This window comes from Diuraphis noxia, unplaced genomic scaffold (assembly GCF_037042655.1).
Source record: "Diuraphis noxia isolate RWA-SAM2 unplaced genomic scaffold, SU_Dnox_SAM2 contig0003, whole genome shotgun sequence".
NCBI classification, from domain to species: domain Eukaryota; kingdom Metazoa; phylum Arthropoda; class Insecta; order Hemiptera; family Aphididae; genus Diuraphis; species Diuraphis noxia.
Genome location: NW_028301713.1, coordinates 76,898,083 through 76,920,662, shown reverse-complemented (window position 1 = coordinate 76,920,662; position 22,580 = coordinate 76,898,083). Strand labels below are relative to the sequence as shown.

Below are 22,580 nucleotides of genomic sequence, written 5' to 3'. Positions count from 1 at the left end.
CCAGCCACGTACGCACAAGCCGTTTTAACCATGGACGATATCCACCACTACGTAGGTTTAAATCCTCGCGTATTATAACTGTCTTTGAGGCGGAAATGTTTTTTTGAAAAACATCACCAGTCATTAGAAAACCATACTGATCGAAGTATAAACTTAGGACAAAATATTTTTAATGACTGATTTATATCATATATTATGGACGTTATACAAATATGACATTAAGTATATTGGTATAAGAACTATCAAGTAAAACATATGAAATCACTATTGTGGTTCTGAACAAAGTGCAGCTAATCAAGTACAAACTCATTCAAATTAAAAAAATATGGTAGTTATAATATTATTAAAAAGTCGTGTAATAAATCGAAACTGATAAACCAATCATAATAGATAAAAATATTCTACTGCTCTATACTATACACAATTTTGTAGCATTTTTAATAATGGTTTTTTTCTTAAATTTAATAATTGAAATACTATGCTAAAATTATGCTCATTTTTCAACCCCTTGGTTGCTCGAAGTATCAATTCTTAACTATATGATGGAAAAAGATCCCAATACTTGATTTATTTAAATGATCAAATCAAGTAAATTTTGTTTGAAAGTAATAAAAAATAATGAATGTCTGCCCAGTATAAATATTTAAAACGTAAATAAAAATATTCTATTAAATAAAATTTTTTTAAAAATTCTTAGTTACATATATATATGTAAATTAAATATAGATACTTATCTAATGAAATAGAAGCGGGAACTCTAACTTGTATGTAAGAACTGATATACTCGTATAAACTGTTATGTAATACTTACCTGAAACAAAAACCATTATTTTTAAATAAATTTAATAAAATATTAATAATTGACGTCTTTAAGGATGTGATATAGGTGCATAAATTAAATTAAAACATATAACAGATGCTTATTTGGATATTTCAAAATACAAGAAATTTTCAAATTATGTTCATTTTATGTACGTACTTAATAAATATATGTTTCCATAGATGTAGATAGCCTTATAAGCTAAAAATATCATGGTATTATAAATAAAAATAAATAAATATATGCAGTTTATATTATAATCAACTAAAATTTAAAATTTTACAACCTCCAATCATTAATACATTTACAGTACAATTTATACAGAATACTATAATAGAGTTTGTTTAACAATTCAATTTAAGTATAAAGAGGGGACAAAAAAAGAATATTCATATTTTGCTGTAATATTAACACACGATTTTGTAAAAATCTAAAAGCTTGTGATATTAAACTATAATAAATTGTTATAATTTACTATACAAGCACAACCAAGTAAATATGTATCTATTACAAATTGAAATATATATATATATATAATTTATTTATGTTCCCTATAAACATTAAACTTGCATGTAATTAAAAAAAAAATAAATAAAACAAAAATAGTGGTAAATAAATAGTCATTTTTCATGAGTACAAATCGGATGAACCAAATTAAAAGTTTCAACTCTTATAAGTTTATAAAATTGTTTTTCCATTAAAACCCAGTCATTATCTCTCAACCATTAATTTCTAATGTAATTAAAAGTTTGAAAACATGTGAATTGTGGTTTCTTCAATTTTACACAAGCTGTAACTAAATATCTACTACAATATGTAACATTTAGGAAGAAGTAATTATTAATAAATATTTAAAATAAAATGATATGATTAACAACAGAATTATAAGACAAACTATATTTTATAAGATAAAATAAGGTACTTAATATCCTAAAAAATAATATCGAGTTTAAATGAAAACAAAATATATACTTGCAGTAATAAAATTAATATAATATTTGAATTACCTAAACGAATAAGCATAATGTACTTTATTATTCCGTAAAATAAAAATGATCATTATTATTGTTATCGTTTCATCAATAATTATAATAGTTTCTGTTTATTGTATGTAGAAAAATATTCATGCAACAATAAAATATAAAATTGTCTAAAAATGCAACATTTTCAAAAAATATGTAAAATATTATTACATTATTTAAATTTATATGTAAATCGCCGAGATTTATTAAGCATAACATTTATTTATTTTGTAATGTATATTATACAATACTCGGAGGAAAACAAATTATTATACATCACGAGCCTTCTTGATAGACAAAATACTACTATAGTTTTAATATTACTCAACGAATATGTAATAATAATAATATTTATTATATAATAATACATAATTTAAGGATAACATTTTTATATGAGATGTTCAACTTTTCAAGAGATATAATTACTATAATTGATATAAAATCAAAATATATTACTAACATTTTAAATTTAAATTAATAAATTGAAAGTTCTTATTGAGTAAATGAATCATGATAAATTTCAGATTGCAAATAGTTCTTTGGATAAGTAAATACTGAAAGATTCAATCGTATATTTAGACCATCATTAACCGACTGAACCAATAATTTGTATGTGAGAAAACAATATGGTATGCATAGTAGGTACCTAAGTACCTACTACAAGTTTATAGTAATGTTAACACCCTAAAGAATTCTTTGTTATTTAGCACAAACCATAACTACCAGGAGAATACTAGGTAGTTTCCCAACAATGATGTGTTCTAATGGTTCTATAAGTGGATACATTTTTTATGCTTATTATGTATATTGCTGATATGTGTAATTTAAAAGTTAATCAATAGTTAATAAAGTTTATGAGATAATTAGTTTTTGTTTAAAACAAACTGACTAAAATCAACTTTGTGGAAAATTTGCGTGTTTTGCCAGTCCCATTTATTGAAATTAATGAGTTCCTAAATTAATACTTGACCCTTTTAATGTGTCAAAAAAATAAAATGTTCTGATATAAGATAAAACCACATAAAACTCTTACTAGAATAACGATCAAAATCGAACAAATAAATACCCATTATTGTGAAACCAATACATTCGACATTCGTTAATCATAATATAATACTTGATTTGGAATCTAGAATACCATTTGAAAATTGTTCAAATTTATATTTATCCTTTTAAAACTTTATGTTTGGTCATATTATAGGTTATTTTTATTGAAGTACATAATTAAAATATTATCATTTAACTTAAGTATTTTTCAATGTATAATTTAGATCGATAATGTGTTATATTATATTCTATTATTAACTATCGTTTATTATGATAAACATTTGGATTATCGTTGTTTTCGTCCTTTCTCAATGTCAACACATACCTACTTATACTATTGTTCTTTACCTAAGAACAATTTACAAAATAAAAAAGGCTCTTGTCATTTCTTCATGTGTAAATTATGCAGCTATTTAACGAAACAATAGACATTTTCTTGCGTACGCACAAAATCAGAAAGTTAAGAAAATTTACCACGAAAAATATACCCCATAATCGTACTAGGTGTGAAATATTTTAAAGCATATTTTTATGGTTTTGACTGCATATTTACATGCATATTGCGATAATTTTAAGTGCAAGAAGTCCCGAACCTTAGTAATCATACATTAATATTATGATAAATTGTTACTACTCATCATTATCTATAATATATCTAAATATATTATTTTATAATTATTGTGTATTTACATTTATGTGAGTATAAGATACAGTTTTCTGTTTATTTTGGAAGTAAATGATATGTAAATATGACAAACTAAATATAACATTATTAACTTAGATATTAATTTAAATTTAAATATTTTAGTGCTGTCACTGCCAAGTTACTTTCATATTTGAATGAATTTTTATCACTGATTAGAAATTTAACATTTTAATTATGTATAGAATCATTATTTTTAAACTAAAATAATATGCATATGATCTTGTACTAATATCCAAATAAATTCAAAATAAGGTATATATTTACATATTATCATGTCTATGCATTGTGCCGTACCCACAAAAATAACATTTTAGATTTAAACATACCACATTAAATTATATTTATATTTTTCTTAAGATTAGTAGGTAGTTAACCTTGGTACTCGTACAATTTTTTTTTTTGGCAACCACATCGAACCTGGTCGATATTATTATACACCATGAACAAACTTTCTTTCGTCATACACGATGTCTTGTGCCGTTGACGGTTTATATTTTTCACTTTTAGTACTAGTGAAAAATGTCACATTTTCCTCTAATGCGATCCCCAATTTGTATATTGCCGACAAGAAAATATTTACGAACGCTCTACCTTCTTCTGTGCGTTCCTTCTTCCTTCCCAGTTTCCTAGCGTTATGCATGATTTTTACTACTTGACATGCCATTACAAAAATAACTGATTGTTCGGAAAAAGTACTGAAAACACCAAGTACTTTTTCAAATATTTGTTGAAAAGTATTAAGTTAATATTATTATTATTTACTTATTAAACTGAAGAAAAAATACTTGAGAATAGCATTGATGGTTGAAAGTTAAAAATACAAAATAATAATGGCTTTGACTTACAAAAATAATAACAATGTTCTATTAAACTTGATACACTAGATTTTAATATAGATAGAATAAACTTGAAATATTTCAAACACTTCTTTTGGTAATTTCATTTTTAGTAGGTACTTAAATTATACAATATACCAATGATATAATATGCTTGGCTACAGACTGATTAGTGATTACTAAAAATAGTAAGTAAGTTCTGAACTGATATAGAAGTCTGGCATAAACTTTTATAAATATTTGTTGAAATATATTGAAAATTGTATTAATATAGAAATTGATAAAATATAAAATAAACATTTAGTATAAATTTCAAGTCTCTACAGTCATTCGTTTTTGAATAAAATCAAATCTTAAATTTAAAAGATTAATTTTATGAATTTATAACTTAAACCATATTCTAAATGTTCGTGGTTTTTAAGTATTTTGTCAAAATTCAAACTTTCAAATGCTTATTAAAAAAAATTGAGACTATATGTACTCTTAATATTTTTTAACAATCATTGTGACAATATATTAGGGGTTGAAAATCGAAGCACTTTTTTGACAACTTATCACAAACAAAAAAAAAAAAAAAAAAAACTATATAAAAAAACACACACACATTATTGTAAAATCAATACATTCATCGCTCCACTCAGAATCTAAAAATTGACAATGTCGAACACAATATAAGATAGACTAAAATTTAAATGTGTAAATAGGTAATCACAGATCAAAACAATCCAACATATATTGAAAATTATATTATGTAATATAGAATACTAATATAATTATTTGGTAAAGTTTACAATTTATGAATTGCAATAATCTCGGTATTATCAAAAACTAGTGTTGCAAAAATATTCCCAGCAGATATCTATGATTTTTTTTTTTGATTTTTCCTGAATATTTTGAAAATACTGAATTTCCCACATTTGTTTCCCGAAGAAACAACTTACTACTTGCCAAGTAAGTAACAAGCGCCCTCAAATTTCAATTTTGAAGCTTTTAATAATTCTAAGGTGATACCGAGTCATACTAAACAAAAACCATCATCATACAACAATACATCCATTTCACCGCTCAGAATGTAAGATACTGATTGCAATAATGTTAAAATAAAAAAAACGCGTATATATTTAAAAAAAAATTCTAATTAAGCCCATGTTTCTTTACAAGCACTGAAGCTATTAACCAGTATATCGCTGTGAATATTATTGGTCACCCAATTACGATTTCGGGTCTCGTACAAATCCACCCCAAGAGTGCTCTTAACCACACCCAACTACGTTTATTTATCGCTTCGTAAAAATGTCTGTGACCAATGTAAACGACACTTAAATTCTACGATTCGATTATAAAACGAAAATTTGTGTAAGTATAATTAGGTTGCTTTAAAGTTTCAGAGTAAACTGAAGAATCGATAATGTCGTTGACGGCAATTTCAAGAGCAAAATACAGTCGCCTACAATTTCCCCTCATGAATATTTAAAAAGGGGGTACAATACTTCATACCACATCCACTCTTAACCCGCTCAAAATTACCTCTCTTCGACAGAATCAAAACCCATGAAATTAAATTTCACCCATTATTGCCGAGCACATAAAACGCTCGGTGTCGGTGGTTTTCCGTTTGTCCAACCCGCAGTCGCTATTCGTGGATTATACGATTGTACGGTTAGCAAGGAACAAAAACGAGAAACGTCTTTAACTTTATACATATACCTAATAATATAAGCTTAAAATTAATCGGCTATTCAGTCCTGCCGTAAATGACATAAAAAGACCATTACAATCGACAATAATATAAAACACGCACCAAAAAGCTTCGTTTATTTATTTATTTTTATTTTATTGCTCCTTAAAAATACAGGTTGTGCCAGATCAATATCCCTTAAACGTTAGTTCTAATATAAATATTAAAATGTGATTGAATCTACACGAACACATAATATAAAGATGACAAGTTTAAACGATTCTCAATCGTTTGTTGAATAACAGGTTTTTAATTTTTATAATATGACTGGTATAATTATCTTTGTATCAGTGTATCGCTATGGCTTTAAGGGAGAAATGATGGTTAGCAAAATGTTGTATTATGAAACGGATTTTCAAACCAAACAGTTAACAATTTTTTAATCGAAGCGATTTCTAATAGGTGTTTTTTTACTGAAATATCAACGAACAGAGATATGGTATTATTTTAATATTTTAATTTTTGTACTTATGATAAATACAATTTCTACCACACAGTTACATATAATAATGTCCATTTGCTTGTCATACACTGACAATTCACAGAAAAGTTCACCACCAAATTAAACATTTTTAGCAATCGAATTTATATGTTAAGAAATCCAAACGAAATTTCGTACTTTCAAATCGGAATATTTTGAAAAAAAAAAAATACTAAAATAATAGTATATAAAGAACGTCTTATTATATATAGGTACTTTATTCTTCAATAATGAGTATTTACGATAAAATAAAAAATACAACTAATTTAAAATGTCAAAGTACCTATACTTATTTACATAGGTACCTACTTATAATTATTAACTCCTTAATCGTAATAGCTTGTAAGTAAAACTTGTTGAAGTTGTACCTATAACATTACAATTTTACGAGATTGGACTCAATAATGATTTAAGGATGTGACATAGCACGATGTAGAAAAGCTGAGACTTGTCGTCCAGGATATTTTAAACAAGAGTCAAAGAAAATGTGTATCAACTCATAACCCACCTTAACAGTGTCCAACATTTTGACTAACCTGGTGGAAATAATATTTATATTATAATATATAATATTCATGTATAGACGTATAATTTTCCTGGATATGTCCAGAACCTTTCGACGTGATTAAAGAGATTAATATAATGTATAAACAGTACTCATTTTTCATTAATCATAGTTATTCCAATTTTATTGACATTTTCCCAAAATGAAAAAAAAACATATAAATCGTCATTTTTTGTTATTTTTTTTATTTAAATAAATAGTATAGCACATAATGTTATAATTCGATATAATGTAAGTATAAATTACAAATACTAAGATAATCGAGCTCTGTTTATAAAATTAATATAAAAATATAAATAAAACAAATATAACGATTAGTTTAATCAACAATTATTTAGCCACCCAACAATTGCATTCAAAATAATTATCATTATTAGTTTACTCTAGCACCATTTTTTCAAAATGTCTGTTAGGGGTAGGTATTACAAGTTTTTACGCCAAAAAAATTGGGGGATTTATAAAAAGAAAATAGCAACTTTCTGTTAGCATTATATCATACAAAGGTGAACAGAGTCCAACCTCCCTCTCTCGGCCATTTTTTTTATACTTTTATTACAGTTTTCTTTTGTCTAGGGTTGACCGTAATTAAAACGGATTTCGTCGTTATAATAATAACAACAAAACCGAACCTGGCGATATAATAATAATAGAGGTGAAAAAGGAATGGGGAAAATGAGAAACCAAGTTGCACCGGAACCATGTCCGGCTCCCCTACCCCTAATATTATTACTACAACGCATTGTGGTATTTTCCGTGTGATAACAACGATGAAAACAAAAAAGGGTTAAAACGCCTCCACAATGATGACTGAACAATAATAATTATTATACCATCATACCAACAATCAAATTAGTTAGTATGTTGAACAAAAATATCATTTGGAATCTGATATCAATGATTCTGAAAACAAAAATTTACTTTCTAAACAACAGCTATATAAATAATTCAGTATTAGTGCACATCGGGGTGCACATATTAACAATAAGGCAGCCGAGCTGTGGTTCATCGCTAGGATTTTGGAGATGGCCAATATTTGTTTTAAATAACTTATGAGCTACATAGCTTTTTACTAAAAATTGTGATCGACAAAAAGATAATAGGTTATCGTTTAAGTAGAACAATACAATTTAAACAAATCCTTACTTGTCAGTTATCAGGTATTTTAAAATAATTCTTACCATCAAAACTTAGATCCACAAAAACATTTATTTTTTTATTTTGTTCACAGATATAGCATTTAATTTAAGTACAACCCATCACACAAAATTAATGTAATGAGTAACGCTAAACTAAGAGACCTATTAAATGTTTTGTGCTAACATTGTTATATTTTAATTTAGGAATTATCTCAAACATTTTCAGATAGTATTTCTTGTTCTGTAGAAATAAAATATTTGAAAATGGCCACTAATGAATGCTATAGATTTTACTAAGATAATCTCAAAAAACAAATCCTGATTATACACACAGCATAATGTTTAGATTAAATTTTAAGTATTCATCTCGGTATTCACTATCTTAAACCATTCCAATATAAATATAAATATATTAATAAATAAACAAAAAGCTCCTATAATACGTATTTAAATACAATGTAGGTAGATAAAATTAATAAAAAATTACTGATTCCACATCAGTCTCAAAAACCTTATATATGTAACATTTTTTATCAAAATAAAAATAAAACATTGTCTTCACACATCAATACACTTTAATATGATTGAGATACAACTTCGAACAATAGTTGAGATATCATAATTTTTATCCTTTAATTAAAGTTAAATGTCTAGATTATTGAAATTAAAATTATAAGTACTAAATACTAATAAAGCGGGTAAGTCGTGGATGTCGCTCTACTATACTCTCAGGTTACAAGTGGGTTACTGTAATGGATGAAATTAAATTTGAATCCAATGATATTAAATCTTTGTATACGAAAAACGATTCTGATCGGAGACGGTTTATCTGTCTAAAATATACATATTATAGATTATTAAAAAATTTCAAATCTTAGATTTAAAAAAAAATGCGGGTAAGTCGTGGATGTCGCTCTGCTGTACAGTAGGTTACTGTAATGGATGGGATTAAATTTGAATGCAATGATAGGTATTGTATACGAAAAACGATTCTGAACGGAAATGATTTGTCAGTCTAGGATATATTATATTTAAATATTGTCATATATTCTATATTGAAACAAATATTTTATTTTTCAATTAAGACGCATTTTGCATAAAGCATGGTTAATCAATTAGTGTAGTTATCATGTAGTTATCACAATTCATAATACCTTATATTATCATAGATACCCATAAACCTGGTTTGAGGATAAATCGTTATCATTACGCGATTTCATAAAAATTTAAAACTCAAACGCTCAAAACATTTTTCCTATAATGACGCTTCAAATTTTCTCTATAGCTATTTGAAGCAAAACTAATGGAAAATTTAGTGTTGAATTTTATAACCTTAGATAAAAATACAAACAATATTATGAATTTTGAACTACAAAATAATTAGCAAATATTCATGGTTTTGACGAATTTTTGTCAATATTTGAAATTCAAATGCTTATAAAAATTTAATTTGCATCTCCGGTAGACATTTTTTTTTGTGATAAAGATTGACAAATTTATAAGGAATCTTGTATTAAATTTTCAAATATTAGATTTAAAAAGAAAATTTTTTATGAATTTCTAGCTTAAAATAATTTGTGAATTTTTATGATTTTTACGTATTTTGTCAAAATTCAAACTTTGAATGCTTGTAAAAAAAAAAATGTGACTTTGAACTTATTTTATTTTTAAACTTCTATTGTAACAGTATGTTAGGAGCCTTGTATTAAATTTTCAAGCTTTTCTACCCAACAAATAAATTTTATCGATATCAATTCAAATAAAAACTAATAATAATAATCAAAAATTGGATATGACTATAAATAATTCAACCTAAGTAGACATTTTTTGAAACTTTTATGGTGGATAGAAAATACTTATATAAAAATTTGGTGAAAATGTTATGCATCGATGGTCATTTGTTTTAAATTTACATTAAAAACCAAAATCAATTTTGTCGAAAATTCCCGTTTTTTCCTTAATTTTTAGTTTGTGTATCCCAATTTTAAGAAAATATTGGGAATATTTTACTTTTGACTCCCCAAAGTACCAACTAGATTCACTTTCTGATCTAACGAGGTACTGAGGTCAAAAATCGAAGCACTTTTACAGCCCCAAAACGTGATGACAGACACAAAAAAAATATACAAAAAAAAGCACCCATCATTGTAAAATCAATACATTTCTCGCTCCGCTCAGAATCTAAAAAATTTTTTTAGATTAAAAAACTTACTTTTTAATATAATGAAAAACTTACCTAGCACTCAATCAGTCTGTCTACTACATATTTCGTTACATTTTCTTATTACAGAGAGTTTTCTACGATGTGTCATGATTCTAACATTTCATAAACTTCAAACACTAATAAACCATAACACACTTACGCTAGGCCCTAGGCGTAATACTACCTAACCTTTTAAATAATAGTTTCAAAAACGTAATGATGGGTAGAATTATTTTTTCCATTTTAAATAATAATGAACTCTTTCTAGGTAAAAGAAATAAAATATCAATCTGAAACATTATTTATCTAAATATATCCACATAGACTTCGCAGGGGGGCTGTGTCACACATTGAGACTAGTTCTCGCTATGAGACTGAATGCGTAACCGTGTGTATTTTTAAGGAATTCACCGGATAATGATTATTGATATAAGACATTCAAATATACAATATAATTTTTTTTGTTATTAGAAAACAAAATTATAACTTAAAACAATTGTAATTTTATATTGTATATTGTTTGTTATTGTCCCACTTATTGCTTAAAAAGTTATTGAAGATCAATTACGTAAATTGTATTATAAAATACTTGAATTAAATATCCAGTTTCTATTAGTTATAATTGTATACACAAATCTAATTCTAAAAACAATGAATACAATCGTGCATTATTATAAAACTCCATTTATGGCTCTGAACTCTATCGTCTATTAAGAAATCCTTACTCTTTCTCATGATATAACTTTACATTTCTTCTACCACTATTTCCGGAAGTGCTCTTTCCCATTGGCGATTTCCGACGTCATTAAATACGTGGTCACAGAAAAGTTTCTAAAGTTGAGTAAAAAACTTTTGTATTCTAGCATTCCTACAAACATTAAGTTTAGTTTCAAGACAATATTTTAGAAACCGGATACGTTTCAGAGAATTTGCCCTTCTTTAATGTTCAACACACTTTATTAGGGAATCGGACGTAGAATTTTACCAAATATTTACGAGGTTTATGATTTGATATATTTTATAATTTAATAACAATGCTCTTAAAAATTCGTAAAAATGTTATTTAGGTACATATAAGGCTAATAAATCTTTTAAAACCAGTATTTCAAATACTACCATCACTAATCCATGAGAACAATCTTGATATGTCCAATAAACTAACCATTACATCCTCCCAGACCCCCAAATGGAAAAATCTCATCGAAACCAGCACTGGACTTTCCGTATTCAAAAAAGATGACACACACTCTTCTATCTACAAAAAAATAAATATTTTCACACAATACAAAAAATCACAAGTGATAAAATGTACACGGATGCTTCCAAACGCCAAGACGGTGTCGGCGCTGCAGTAATTTGGAATAACGCGGAATTCATGTATAAACTCCCCCACTCCTGCTCAGTATTCACAGCTGAGTCAATCGCCATATTAAAAGCGCTCGAGATAATATCAAATTATCACTTACAACTTAAAGTCACTATTATTTTTACCGACTCCCTCAGTTCGATCAACAATATAAAAAATACATATAACATATCCTTCAGATATTGGCATATATATTCAAAATAAAATCTATACCTTACAATACCATAATAACTTCAAAATCAAACTCTTTTACCTTGGATATTTTAACATAAGAGAAAACGAACTCGCTGATCTTGCAGCCAAAAATGCAATAACATCTTCACTATCATCCCCCACACAAATCATTTTCTCCAGTGACATACGAATGCTCATAACAAAGAAATCTCAACAAAGATGGCATCAAAGGTGGACATCTTATTACACGAAATTAAACTATATAAAACATAACACTGATAATTGGAAATTTGCCTTTGAAATTCACAAAAAATTCGGAGTAATAATAACCAGACTAAGAATTGGACACAGGAAAATCTACCACGGTTTCCTAATGTCCAAAGAAGAACCCCCAATATGCACAACTTGTGGTGTCCAAGTCACCATCAACCAAATATTAACGGAATGCCAAACCTACGACCCGATGAAGCCACAACCTACCCCAACATCATTCAATTCATCTCAGCCGCCAATCTTATATCCAACATTTAATGTAACTTTTATGTATATACAATTTTTGTCCCAATTTTTATAATTTCTGTAATTTATAATTTCGCACTGTAAGCACTATAAAAAATCTTTTCAGTTACAGTTAAATGCATACGCGCCACTCCGACGATGACGCGTTTCCCTTACCAGTATGACGCGTATGAACCTAATCAATGTAAACTAAAAATGCGCGAGTACGATATACGTCACGTATGATACGCGTCCATGTGAAACGGGCCTTAAAATGCACGTATCAATTATGTCGTAATAATATAAAAAAAAAAATAATATACGTAGGTGTACCTATACATAATTAGACTTTGTATTACACATGTGAAATATTCTAAAAATGCTAAAAATATAAGTACATCATATTATATAATATACTATTCAGATACTTACATATTTTTTTTTACTTATATATTATAAGGCAGTGAAAATGTGTTTTAGAGAACTATGAATCTGGTAAAATATTAAAAAGATACCAATATTATTATTAAAGTTTAAAGGTTATTTTACTACCTAGCTGTTTATTAAGCATGTACAATAATTGCGCATATCTATACTACATGATATGCATATTTTGAATTTAATACTTATCACGACTTTATAATATAGGTATGTTCAAGATAGTTATAAATTATAATCTAATGGACAACTTAACCACCTAAATATATTTAAAAATATATCGCCATATTAGTGTAATTGGGGTATTGCAAAAGTATTCAATAAAAAAATGTGTAGGTCCTATGTTTTATTTAAGAAAATAAAGTTAGTAAACATACTAACTTTATCTAATTCTAGTTTTCAATATACCTACATATACATAAGATGGTCGTCATCACAATTGTTACCGCATATCAATGCTAACTATAATTATAATAGATTTAGATTTTTATCCATCAATATTCTGTTCAAAACAATTTTTAACATTTTAGTGAATCTTTTACACATATTTTTATATCATGGGATTGAGGCTATTGAGATTCTATCCCTCAATCATAAATTATATATAAAATCAAATATTATAGTCAAACTAATACTTGGACTTATACAATATATAATTAATTATTAAACTCTAAGTCAGTCAGATTTGGTAACGAATACAATACTATAGCAAATGTTATTTGGAATTATTTTTATAGATATGTATCATATTATTTCTTACCAGATTTTAATAACTACCGTGTTACTGTTTAATATATTGAAATAATTAATACAGGATAATTATAGTATGGCATTTTGACGAAATAAAATCATTAATATTATAAAATAAAATGTATCACTGTATACTGATCTGTGCTAGTGAAGTCACTGAATAAAGAAAAAATGACATCAATAATGTATTCCAAATTAGATTATACACATTTTAAAATGTAGGCAACATAAAATAAGAAATAAATGACTTATCGTTAAGTACAAAAACTTTCCTAAATGTGTTGTTTCTGTCAGGTTATGATTATCAACCTAGGTTCGTGTTTTTGTTTACTCAGACTCTGGCATGCACTGCGGCCTAAAAATATATACTTGGAAAAAATAAAAATAAATATTTTTCGTACCGAACCGAAGTGACAGGTCCCGAGAGATCGTTTTGCATTTATTCTGTACGTTGGATACAACTTACTGTAGATAAAGACCAAAGCAGAATTCTCTTTTTTCCGGACGGAAAATCAAGAGGGCAGAGGAAAATGGAAATGTCGATGACTCACAAATGTTTTTACGACACATCACAACAATACGTACAGCCCTACCCACCCACCCAGAAAAATCAACGGAAAGGGTAGGAAAAGATGACGTCAGTACCAAGTTGTTTGGGAATGTATTAGGGGTGTACTGTTACTCCATATTCCATATCATTATATTATCTAATATAATACACGACTATAAAATCTAGTGCAAAACTATACGTACAAGTAGATCAAAAACCATGAATGTTTATTCGAAACTATTAGTATAAATGAATGGTTGGATATATTTATGAAAAACTATGTTAATAAAATTCCAATATACTTTGAACTTAAAACGATCAGTCGTTAATAGAGTGCGGATTTTGCGTGTATTTAAAAAAAAAACCATGCAATGTAGACCCTATGAATAATACATTAATGTTCTTAAAACCACTTAAATAAAATGTTATCTTATAGTTAAAATAGTTTATCATTTGTTTTTTCACTCATGAAGGTTTTAACTATATGTCAAACGTTTTTGATGCTCTTCAACATTTTCTCTAACACAAGCTTAAACCAGCCTACTGATAATCAACAACTGAAAATCAAATAATTTTAAACGATTGAATATTATAAAAGAAAAACTAAATAGGTACTGTGTCCAATTGCCGTGATTATGAATGCCTAATATACATAAAAGTTTGTATATTATATTATTATTATAATTAATATTATTATTTTTTTTTTTTTTTTAATACTAAAAATAATAATATAAATCTTGATTTCACAATAAACAGAGAAGACAAGTGGTGATTTGTGTTAACGTAAATCGATTTTGTATAATTTACAAATATTTGACAATATGATATTTATTTTTTTTATTGGATGAAAAACTAACTATCTGTAGGTATTCTTAACACTCAAAATAAATAGGACAAATAAAACAATACATTATTTAGTTTATTAATATAATAAGATTTTATAGAAATACATGAAGAATGTAGCAATCCAGTGATTGAACACCTAAGCAATTCAAAAAATAATCATTTCATATACTGGTGTAATAATTGCGAACGTAAAAATAGTTAAATTTTGCAGATTATGATGTGTTTACAATTTTAATAGGTATACCTACTAAAATAAATTTCAAAAATTAACATTGATGAATAAATATATAATGATACAGGAAAGAATAATTAATTAAACAAGGTGTAGTATTTTCCTTTTAGATTCTGAACGAAGTAATTTTACAATGATGTGTTTTTTTTTTTTTTTTTTTTTTGTGTCTGTGTACAGCATACCTAGTCGAAATAATGCTTCGATTTCAAACTTTGGGGGTGGTTTCCGATGTAAAAGTGAATATCATTGGTGCATTATAGAGGTCAAACATTTTTCAAAAAAATCGAAAAAAACAAAAAAAAAATGACAGAAAAACGGGAATTTTTACGCAAAACCAGTTTTCGACCAAATCGATTTTTTATATGGTTGTAATTCAAAAACTAATCACTATAAATACTTGAAATTTTCACCAAATGTCTATGTAAGTGATATCTATATACAGTTTAATTTTCAAACATTTTAAACTTTTTTCAGTTATTTATAGACCACTGAAATTTTCAATTTTTTTGAGAATTTTTTTTTGAAGTGTCGGTAAAAAAATGTTGGACGACCAAAAAAACTTTAAAATTTAATACAAGGTTCCTTATGAGTTGTTCTTATTGTAGCTAAAAAAAATTAAAAATCGTAAGTCACAAATTTTTTTAATAAGCGTTTACAGTTCAAAATTTTACGAAATCTGTCAAAAACGCAAAAATTTGTAAGTAATTTTGAAGTTGAAAAATCATAAAATTTTTGCGTTTATAACTAAGGATTAAAAATACAACACTAAGTTTTTCATAAGTTTTCCTTCAAGTAGCTATAGAAAAAACTCGAAGCATCATTATAGGAAAAATATTTTAAGTGCGTTTGAATTTTAAATTTTTAGGAAATAGCGTAACGATAACGATTTATACTGAAACGATTTTAAATATTTGTTATTATTCAAAAAGTATAAGTCGTAGATACTTGAAAATTTTATCAGTTATTTAGATTGGCATTTTCTTTACATGATTTAATTTTCAAAATATTTTGACTTTTTTTGAGATATTTATAGACGACTGATATTTTCAATTTGTCTGAAAACATTTTTTTGAAGTGTCGATAAAATTTTTTAGGCCCTATCAAAATACTTGAAAATTTAATACAAAGTTCCTTATAAGTCATAAGTTATTCTTATAGTGAATAAAAATTATAAGAATACATAGGCACAATTTTTTTTTATTAGCATTTGAAGTTTAAATATTGACAAAAATTCGTCAAAACCACGAATATTTTTTTTGTGTTTGTCATTACGTCTTGGGGCAGTAAAAATGCTTCGACTTTTAACTTCAGTACCTTGTTAAATCAGAAAGTGAATCTAGTTGATACTTTGAGGGATCAAAAGTAAAAAATTCTCAATATTTTTTTAAATAATCGGGATAAACAAACTAAAAATTAACGGAAAAACAGGAAATTTTACGTACAATCAGTTTTCGACAAAATCGATTTTGATTTTTGATGTAACTTTAAAACGAATGACCATTGATACATGAATATTTCACCGAAAGTTTATATAAGTATATTCTATCCACCATGTAATTTATAAAAAAATTATAAGCATTCAAAGTTTGAATTTTGAATTTTGACAAAATACGTAAAAATCACAAAAATTCACAAATTATTTTAAGCTAGAAATTCATAAAAAAATTTCTTTTTTAAACTAAGATTTAAAAATTTAATATAAGATTCCTTACAAGTTTTTCTATCTTTATCACAAAAAAAAAATTCCACCAGAAATGCAAGTTAAATTTTTATTAGCATTTGAATTTAAAATATTGACAAAAATTCGTCAAAACCATGAATATTTGCGAATTATTTTGTAGTTCGAAATTCATAATATTGTTTGTATTTTTATCTAAGGTTATGAAATTCAACACTAAGTTTTCCATAAGTTTTGCTTCAAGTAGCTATAGAGAAAATTTGAAGCGTCATTATAGGAAAAATGTTTTGAGCGTTTGAGTTTTAAATTTTTATGAAATCGCGTAATGATAACGATTTATCCTCAAACCTGGTTAATGTATATCTATGATAATAATATAAGGTATTATGAATTATGATAACTACATGCAATGTTTTTGGAAAAATTGATTAACCATGCCTTATGCAAAATGCGTCCTAATCGAAAAATAAAATATTTGTTTCAAAATAGAATATATGACAATATTTAAATATAATATATCCTAGACTGACAAATCATCTCCGTTCAGAATCGTTTTTCGTATACAATGATGCCTATCATTGCATTCAAATCTAACCTACCCTAGACGGAGCCTAGAGGTCCACCTCACCACCTAATGTAGCAGATCGATACCCACTTTCCAGTTATTTTTTAAATAATTTTTATATTATTGGTGTTGAGAAAGGGGATCTGTGGAGCTCCACGTTTGAGTCGCCGGAGGGTAGGCTTATCGCAAATCGCATAAATATACCTACTGGTTACTAGTATATAACCATGATTTATACATATAATAATAGAAATGAAAAATAGATAATTATTAAAATTAATTAATTTTTCTATATTTCAAAAATGAAACTATACAGTGACATTTTAAATTATATAGAATTGTATATAACCCAGGTATATAAAAGTTTCTACAAGATGTGTCATATTGTTATGAAAGTATATCTAGATGATCATCCCAATGATTGTTCGCAACTTTTCCGACCGTATAAGCATAAAACTATAAAAGGTCATAAATCCTGAGGTATTCATGATGGATGAGTTCAATAAAAGTTTAATGCCACACCTCCTATACAATATGTTGTTATTATATTATAAACCTTGGACTACCTGGCTCTGCATAACCATACCAATTTATTTTTACTCAAAATTTATATTTAGAATATATACAGAATTGTCTAGAATAACGTGACATGAAGATTATTAGCCATAATTTAAAAATATCAAAAATTATACAATAACCAATGGTATAATTTGTATTATATCTATATCACATATGTTTTTCGTACATAATTGATTAACCGTAGGTACCTAGTTAATACACGTAATTTTTACTACCTAGTCATTCATAAGTTATTAAGTTATTTTGATTTTGATACAGTAGACATTAGACATCAGAGACGGTCATTGTGAGATCTAAAGGATGGACAATAACGTTTAGTTTCAAAACAAAGAACAAGGAAGTCCAAAATTAATGTATTGAATTGAATTTATTGTTGGAAACATAATATTTGGTATTTTGTGCTTAATAATTTAATCGAGAGAAAGACAACACATATAACATACGTTTTTTGTTTACTTAATCATCATCATACAGTTTTTTTAATAATTTATAAAAACAGATACATTTTATATTTATAGGTATTATATAGGTAATATAGTTGTGCTAAGAGTTTATGTTTGTTATATTATTTTAGTGGCGTACATGGGTTGCGTTATCCTGTATTCCTGTCTATTTTTTGTCAAATTTAATATGTTTACTGAAATTATTTAATGGCCAGAGCTATTCATACTAAATAAATTATTCTCAGGTCTCAAAATACTCAAGACATGATACTAAATCAAATTTTCAGTCAAAACAAGAATGAATTTGGAAAACAATAATTTAATAATCTTATACTACAAAGAAGTTTGCTTTTGTTTTATATTCCATGCATAGTTCCATACTGTATTTGGTGTAAATACCTCCTTACAAAAATGTACCGTATAATTAGATCGAAAACTATAAACTAATTATTATACATAGATACTGATTGAGATTAAGAATTTTGTATTATTAACAAACATTGCTATCATCTGAATAAAATAAAAATAATACATAAATAATAAATTATTCAAAAAATATTATAACCTTTAAAAATATATCACACCCACCGCCGGACCAATAGTGATTTTATCTATTATTCCATAGATTAGTGAAATTAAAATAATTTTACAAACTACCTATTTCACTCATTTTTACTCGGATTCAATCACATAGGTATGTAAATTACCTAAGGTAATATCTCGGGTAGTATTGAGAATATTTATTAATAATAGTCTAATTATATTTAATATACCTATATTTATACTGAATGACTGTATTATTCAAAAAATTAAAAATTAAAAATTAGGTAGGTACCTAATTCAAAAAAATGTTATATGAGTTTGAACAAATTAGTATTTATGATTTATAGGTACCTTATCTACTTACCAAATAAAATATTAGGTACTTAGGTACCTATGAATTAACAGCAAAAGAAAAAAGAAAGTAAAGCAAAAAAAAGGAAAAATGTAATAGGTAGTAATATATTTCTATAGGCATAAACTCACCACATTTTGAGACTCTACTATTTTTTTTAAATTTATATGTACTTCAGTATAAGTCCCGGTATTAATACTTCTATCAAAATTTCAAAAATTACAAGTCAATATCACCACCCCACCCCTGTGTAGACCAAGGTACATATAATTATTACATGCTTTAGGTATAAAATAAATATAAATATAATAATAGATATCTTATAACTGATAAGATTGATATTGAATACAAAACTTGAATCTAAAAGTTTTTTGATTTCGAAAATGTTTAATTTAATATAATTCAAAAAGTGCAATATATTTTACAAATATTTTATAACACAATAGTAGTTGTAAATTATTCTTAATAATTTTATGAATTCATTTAAGCATAATACAAATTTTGAATTTCAGATGAGGTACCTAACAAAACCTGCAAATAATAATTTCTGCTTTCATAACCTAACTTAAAAGTTAAAGTCTTTAGAATTTAGCGACATTTAAAATTTAGATAAGTAGGTATGGCTAAAATAATATTTTATTTTGTGTTGATTATCTCACTATAAATTGTTAATTTGTACATTAAAATTCACATTGAAATACACTAAACAAATAATTTCGTAGATATATAACAATGTCTATTACGGTATAACGGATTATAATGCACGTGAAATAAATAAATGTTGGAAGGTATAAATAATAATTATAGATAATACACATTATAAATAACAAATCAATATATCTCGAGAAAATGATAACATACCTAATGGTACAATAACAATATGTATAATGTAATATGCAAGGTACAACTAATAACAAAGGTAGTATAACTGTATAATTTGCCACATAATAACTAGAAATTTTATAAATATTGTTGAGAATAATTATTATTTTTCAGAATTCTAGGTAATTACACTAAGGGTATAAATAATTTATTGTTTTCCCACTATGTTATCATAAGTAATTAAAATTGACAAAATATTATGATAAAATAGGTAGGTAAAATAATCTACCTAAACTAGCAACTACAAATAATTTATTAGTAGTAATACCAAAATGTTAGATTACTATCTATATTCTACAAAGTGTCAAAAATACGTCGTATACCCGTATGGATGGTCTCAGTCTTACTAACGGAACTTAATTAGGAACATCTATAAATATAAATATTTACATACTCATATCTAGTTAACTGAAAAATCAAAAAAATCATAGTTACCAAACTTGAAAAATCTAACAAGCATCTCTAATTACATAACATTATAATTTTACAATAAATTATTGGTGTGTCAATCAGAAGATAATCAAATCTACTTTACAAATCACAATGGTATAAACGTAGTTTCCTTAACGAGTGTAAATTATGTAAGTATAATATGTCATTCTGTAATTGTCATTTTGTCACCTAAGGACAAATGACGGACTCAAATTCCAGTGACGCATATTGTGGAAAATTAAAATGTTTCACATTGACACATTCAACCTTATTGTTAAAGGATTCAAACGCTGGCGATAGAAAATCGACTACACGAAACAGCGCAAAACATAATATAACTCGTAAGTAAAAACTTAAAACGTTACAGATTTCGAAACTACATAAAGTATGGCCCTATTAATGTGTAGGAAGGAACAGAATAAACAAACTATAATACAGAATAAACGAGTATCTATATTATTATTTAGTACAAAATTATCTATTTGGATTTTTTTTTATAAATTTAATATACTAGGTAAAACAACTAATTTTAAAGTGCTTAACGCTCCCCCCTCAACTACCTACGTACACGACAGCGTTTTGGTGAACTTTTTTAATTACCTAACGGTACACTCTTAAAGAACAAAATCCAGCCGATCCGTCAGTCGGAGCCAGTCAAGAGTTTTTAAGAGGTACGGTAAATAATAATGCGATTAAACGAAAGAACACGACATTTACTAACCGTTATAGACGATCAGGTAGAGTGTCCACAACACTTGCAGTCGGCACCGAGACGTCATGATTGGCGTAGCCGTTCCGGATAGGTTAGTAGTAACGACTTCTCCGTTCAGTATCACATTTAGAGAAACTCTTCACTAACACACACGACGACCCAGTCGGTTTTTATTTAACTGATAAAAATCGATTTATTTTCCTCTGTTTACCGACGATCAAAATGTAATCATTTAACTCATACCTAATCGTGCGGACAGAGATCACACTCGCAACCTCAACACCAAAACCGACGACGGTTTCACACGCGAAAATTTCGCGGAAAAACGCACGTACTTTCCGAGCGGCGGCGGCGGTGGCGGCAAAAGAAACAATACGACGTGAACGACCGAAAGCAGCGGCGGACCAACACTGACTCCGCATTGCCGAATGCCGGCCTCGCACTCTTCTAACCGCCGCCGCCGCCGCCGCCGCCGGTCCCGTCCAACCCCCTCGTGGTGCGGATCACGATTACGACGGACAAGTAGCGACACCTGACGGCAAACGTCGGCACTAGGAAAATACGATATTGTCGTCTAGTCTCCTTCAAACCGCCAAATCTCTGTTGTATTTTTCATTTATCGTTTATCACATCAAAATGTCATCAATCATTAGGAAATGGGAATTGTGCAATAATTGTGAATAATATTACACACACATTTCTACACATAGTTTTTGATAAGTGATATTCGCGTGCGCTTGACGGTATTAAAAATACTACGTCGAAAAGCATTCACCAGAATTCAGATAAGTAAATAAACTCTACACATCACAGTATCACACATATTATATTTACTTATGGGACAATGTGATAATATTATTATTTTTATTATTTTCGTTACCGCGAGACGCTTGTGGCTTGTATTCTCTCAGTCGATTAGGTTTAATGATTTTGAAACTTGTATAATAATATTATTACCATAATACAATATATACCTAGTACTTTTA

General features: G+C 27.1%; 1 protein-coding gene across 1 annotated transcript in view; it reads right to left on the bottom strand.

Moving 5' to 3' along the window:
* The window catches only part of LOC107173563 (uncharacterized), a 321,113-nt gene extending 299,092 nt beyond the window's left edge, over positions 1-22,021 (bottom strand). Inside the window, exon 1 of the mRNA XM_089224166.1 lies at positions 21,604-22,021. Within this exon, the coding sequence (XP_089080292.1) occupies positions 21,604-21,661 (58 nt within the window). The 5' untranslated portion in view covers positions 21,662-22,021. The remainder of the gene's footprint in view (positions 1-21,603) is intronic.
* Between the last annotated feature and the right edge of the window lie 559 nt (positions 22,022-22,580).